Source organism: Mandrillus leucophaeus, unplaced genomic scaffold (genome assembly GCF_000951045.1).
Source record: "Mandrillus leucophaeus isolate KB7577 unplaced genomic scaffold, Mleu.le_1.0 Scaffold104, whole genome shotgun sequence".
Lineage (NCBI taxonomy): Eukaryota > Metazoa > Chordata > Mammalia > Primates > Cercopithecidae > Mandrillus > Mandrillus leucophaeus.
Genome location: NW_012098543.1, coordinates 1,074,028 through 1,079,508, shown reverse-complemented (window position 1 = coordinate 1,079,508; position 5,481 = coordinate 1,074,028). Strand labels below are relative to the sequence as shown.

Sequence of the window (5,481 nt, the reverse complement as noted above, 5' to 3'; positions counted from 1 at the left end):
ACTTGAAGTCAGGAGTTTGAGACCAGTCTGGCCAACATGGTGAAACCTCAAATCTACTAAATACAAGAAATTGACCAGGCGTGGTGGCTCAAGCCTATAATCCCAGCACTTTGGGAGGCCGAGAGGGGCAGATCACCTGAGTTCAGGAGTTCAAGGCCAGCCTGGCCAACATGGTGAAACCCTGTCTCTACTAACAATACAAAAATTAGCTGGACGTGGTGGCACACGGTTGTTATCCCAAGTACTTGAGAGGCTGAGGCAGGAGAATCACTTGGACATGGGAGGTGAAGGTTGCAGTGAGCCAAGATTGCCCCACTGCACTCCAGTCCAGGTGACAAAGTGAGACTCCGGGCTGAGGTAGGAGAATCTCTTGAGGCAGGAGAATCCTGCCACTACACTCCAGCCTGGGTGATAGAGCTTGAATTGGTCTCAAAAACAAACAAAAAAAGAAATAGCTTAAAGTGGGAGGCTTCAGACACAGACATTTATTTCTCATGAATTTGGAAAGTGGGAAACCCAAGAGCAAGATGCCAGCCAAATTGGTTCCTAGTGAGAGCCTTCTTTAGGGTTTAGCCCAGCCATCTTCCTGCTGTGTCCTGACATGGGAGAAAGAGGAACAGGAAATGAGCTCTTTTGTATCTCTTTTTATGAAAGCACAAGTCCTATTCATGAGTAGTCAACACCCATGACCAAATTCTCTCAAAGGCCCCATCTGCAGGAACATCCCGTTGGAGAATAAAAACTCTGAACATGGCTTTTGGCCAATAAGAACATTCACACCGGCCGGGCGCGGTGGCTCAAGCCTGTAATCTCAGCACTTTGGGAGGCCGAGATGGGCGGATCACGAGGTCAGGAGATCGAGACCATCTTGGCTAACACAGTGAAACCCCGTCTCTACTAAAAAATACAAAAAACTAGCCGGGCGAGGTGGCGGGCGTCTGTAGTCCCAGCTACTCGGGAGGCAAAGGCAGGAGAATGGCGTAAACCCGGGAGGCGGAGCTTGCAGTGAGCTGAGATCTGGCCACTGCACTCCAGCCTGGGCGGCAGAGCGAGACTCCGTCTCAAAAAAAAAAAAAAAAAGAACATTCACACCAGGGAGGCTGCATCATATTGTTTATGTTTTTATTGTGCAATTTGAATGATAAAATGTTTTCTCTGATCTCAGTTTAAACATTTTCCCAGTACACATTCTGTGTTTTGTATTTTGTGCATAGTGAACTAGATAATTAAGGCCAACAATGCATATGTATCTATAGAATTGCTGTATTGCCTGGCTGTTTCATAAATGTAGTTGTGACATCATAATTGCACCCTCTGGCACTGTTAGTCAATTCTTTTTTTTTTTTTTTCGAGATGAAGTCTCACCCTCTCAATCAGGTTGGAATGCAGTGGTGCGATCTCAGCTCACTACAACCTCCACCTCCCAGGTTGAAATGATTCTCCTGCCTCAGCCTTCCAAGTAGCTGAGATTACAGGCACCCACCACCATACCCAGTTAATTTTTTTGTATTTTTAGTAGAGTTGGGATTTCACCATGTTGGCCAGGCTACTCTTGAACTCCTGACCTCATGATCCACCCGCCTCAGCCTCCCAAAGTGCTGGGATTACAGACCTGAGCCACCGTGCCTGGCCGTTAGTCAATTCTTATTCCTTATAATGCTGTGTACATTTTTGACTTCATAAATCAGAAGGTAGTGATCTTAACATGTATTTCCTTTCTTACATTGTGCGCTGGTGGTAAGTAAAAGTTGTGGAGTTTTTCTTAGCAGCGAATTGTTTAGAATTTTGCAGGTTGTATAAAGGTACTTATTTGCTTCCTGGTTTTATGCGTTACAATATTTTACTAATTAATTTCTATGATTGTACATAAGGCTTTTCGGTATGTATGCGGTATGCAGTATAACACAGTCCACTAGTTAATGTCACAAAGTGCCACCGGATGCTGTGGCTCATGCATGCCATCCCAGGACTTTGGGAGGCTGAAGCAGGTAGAACACTTGAAGTCAACAGTTTAAGGCCAGCCTGGCCAACATGTTGAAACCCTGTCTCTACTAAAAATACAAAAGTTAGCCAAGCATGGTGACGTGTGCCTGTAATCCCAGGTACTCAGGAGGCTGAAGCAGGAGAATCGCTTGAACCCAAAAGGCGGAGGTTGCAGTGAGCCGAGATCAGGCCATTTAATTCCAGCTGGTTGCGAGAGAGTGAAACTTAACCTCAAAAATGTAAAAATAAAAAAATTATTTAAAATGTCACGAAGTGCTTTTTCTGTATGGATATAGGTAATTTTATGAGAGTTATTCAGAAAAACATTGTATTAACTTTTTTTGTTTTTTGAGATGGAGTCTCACTTTGTCGCCCAGGCTAAAGTACAGTGCAATCTTGGCTCACTGCTACCTCTGCCTCTCGGGGTCAAATGATTCTTGTGACTCACCCTCCCAAGTAGCTGGGACTACAGATGTGGGTCACCACGCCTGGCTAAATTTTGTAGTCTTTTCTTATCTTCTCAGTGCTGTGATTGTTTGACAATACAGAATTTCCATTGATTTTGGTTATCCTTACATAAGCTTGTTGTGGATTATTTACCAATATAGTATTTCCTGTGATCCTTTAGCATTTATTTCTATACAGCAAATATGAAGAATATATACTTTTCATTGATGTGACAGTGATATTTTTTGGAAACTGTTAGACACTTTAGGGTCCCAGTGGAAAAATATTCCTTACTTTAGGTGACACACATTTGTGCCCTATCATTGTTTTGTCACAATATTGGAAATAGGCTTCTGTAAAAGTAATTTGAAGCACATGTAATAGCCCATTATTTGTTAAAGAATCTTACGCTTTTCTGTTCCTAAGCTTTGAGGGTCATTTTGGAAAGTTTAAAATAAGTATTGTTTTTTGTGTCATAGTTACATATTTCAGCATTGTTTACCATCTGTACTTAACTTGAAAATTTTGGTGTTTATATTTTGTAGCTATTTCTTCCAAATGCATGATGAAGGAGTTCTCATCAACAGTGCAAGGCAATAGAGAAGTGCTCCACACAGGGACTTTGCAAAGACATGAAAGTCATCACATTGGAGATTTTTGCTTCCACGATATTGATAAAGATATTCATAACTTTGAGTTTCAGTGGCAAGAAGATGAAAGAAATGGCCATGAAGCACCCATTACAAAAATCAACAACTTGACAGGTAGTACAGACCGATATGATCATAGTCATGCTGGAAACAAGCCTATTAAAGATCAGCTTGGATTAAGCTTTCATTCACATCTGCCTGAACTGCACATATTTCACACCAAAGGGAAAATTGATAATCAAGTTGAGAAGTCTATCAACGATGCTTCCTCATTTTCAACAGCCCAAAGAATTTCTTGTAGGCCCAAAACCCATATATCTAATAACTATGGGAATGATTTCCGGAATTCTTCATTACTCACACAAAAACAGGAAGTACACATGAGAGAAAAATCTTTCCCATGTAATGAGAGTGGCAAAGCCTTTAATTATAGCTCACTCTTAAGGAAACGTCAGATAATCTATTTGGGACAGAAACAATATAAATGTGATGTGTGTGGCAAGGTCTTTAATCAGAAGCAATACCTTGCAGGCCATCATAGATGTCACACTGGTGAGAAACCTTACAGGTGTAATGAGTGTGGCAAGACTTTCAGTCAGATGTCATCCCTTACATGCCATCGTAGATTTCATACTGTTGAGAAACCTTACAAATGTGAGGAATGTGACAAAGCTTTCAGTTTCAAATCAATCCTTGAAAGACATAGGAGAATTCATAGTGCAGAGAAACCATACAAGTGTAATGAGTGTGGCAAGACCTTCAGTCAGGAGTTAACCCTTACATACCATCGTAGACTTCATACTGGAGAGAAACTTTACAAATGTGAAGAATGTCACAAAGCTTTCTGTTTCAAATCAAACTTTGAAACACATAGGAGAATTCATACTGGAGAGAAACCGTACAAGTGTAATGAGTGTGACAAGACCTTCAGTTCGAAGTCATACCTTACATGCCATCGTAGACTTCATACTGGAGAGAAACCTTATAAGTGTAATGAGTGTGGCAAGACCTTTAGTCAGAAGTCATCCCTTACATGGCATCGTAGACGTCATACTGGAGAGAAACTTTACAAGTGCAATGAGTGTGGCAAGACCTTCAGTCAGCAGTTAACCCTTAAATGCCATCGTAGACTTCATAGTAGAGAGAAACCTTACAAATGTGAAGAATGTGACAAAGCTTACAGTTTCAAATCAAACCTTGAAATACATCGGAAAATTCACACTGAAGAGAATCTTTACAAGTGTACTGAGTGTGGCAAGACCTTCAGCCGGATATCATCCCTTACGTGGCATCGTAGACTTCATACTGGAGAGAAACCTTACAAATGTGAAGAATGTGACAAAGCTTTCAGTTTGAAATCAAACCTTGAAAGACATAGGAGAATTCATACTGGAGAGAAACTGTACAAGTGTAAGGAGTGTGGCAAGATCTTTAGTCAGAAGTCATCGCTTATATGCCATCGTAGACTTCATCCTGAAAAGAAACCTTACAAATGTGAAGGATGTGACAAAGCTTTCAGTTTCAAATCAAAGCTTGAAAGACACAGGAGAATTCACACTGGAGAGAAACCGTACAAGTGTAATGAGTGTGGCAAGACCTTTAGTCGGAAGTCATCCCTTACATACCATCGTAGACTTCACACTGGAGAGAAACCTTACAAATGTGAAGAATGTGACAAAGCTTTCGGTAGGAAATCAAACCTTGAAAGACATAGGAGAATTCATACTGGACAGAAACCATACAACTGTAATGAATGTGGCAAGACCTTTATTCAGAAGTCATCCCTTATATGCCATCGTACACTTCATACTGGAGAGAAACCTTACAAGTGTAATGAGTGTGACAAGACCTTCCGTCACAAGTCATCCCTCACATGCCATCGTAGACTTCACACTGGAGAGAAACCTTGCAAGTGTAATGAGGGTGGCAAGAACTTCAATCAACAGTTAACCCTTAAATGCCATTGTAGACTTCATACTGGAGAGAAACCTTACAAATGTGAAGAATGTGACAAAGCTTACAGTTTCAAATCAAACCTTGAAATACATCGGAAAAGTCATACTGGAGAGAATCTTTGCAAGTGTAATGAGTGTGGCAAGACCTTTAGCCGGACATCATCCCTTACATACCATCGTAGAGTTCATACTGGAGAGAAACCTTACAAATGTGAAGAATGTGACAAAGCTTTCCGTTTCAAATCAAGCCTTGTAATACATAGGGGAATTCATACTGGAGAGAAACTGTACAAGTGTAATGAGTGTGGCAAGACCTTTAGTCAGAAGTCGTACCTTAGACGCCATCATAGTCTTCATACTGGAGAGAAACCTTACAAGTGTAATGAGTGTGGCAAAACGTTTAATCAGAAGTCATACCTTGCATACCATCGTAGACTTCATACTGG

The 5,481-nt window shown here is 41.1% G+C and overlaps 1 protein-coding gene across 1 annotated transcript in view; it reads left to right on the top strand.

Moving 5' to 3' along the window:
* The window catches only part of LOC105539720 (zinc finger protein 813-like), a 27,858-nt gene that overhangs the window by 7,263 nt on the left and 15,114 nt on the right, over positions 1-5,481 (top strand). Inside the window, 2 exon segments of the mRNA XM_011980148.1 lie at positions 2,976-3,698; positions 3,951-5,481. The exon segment at positions 3,951-5,481 is cut by the window's right edge and continues 2 nt beyond it. Coding sequence (XP_011835538.1) covers positions 2,976-3,698; positions 3,951-5,481 — 2,254 coding nt within the window.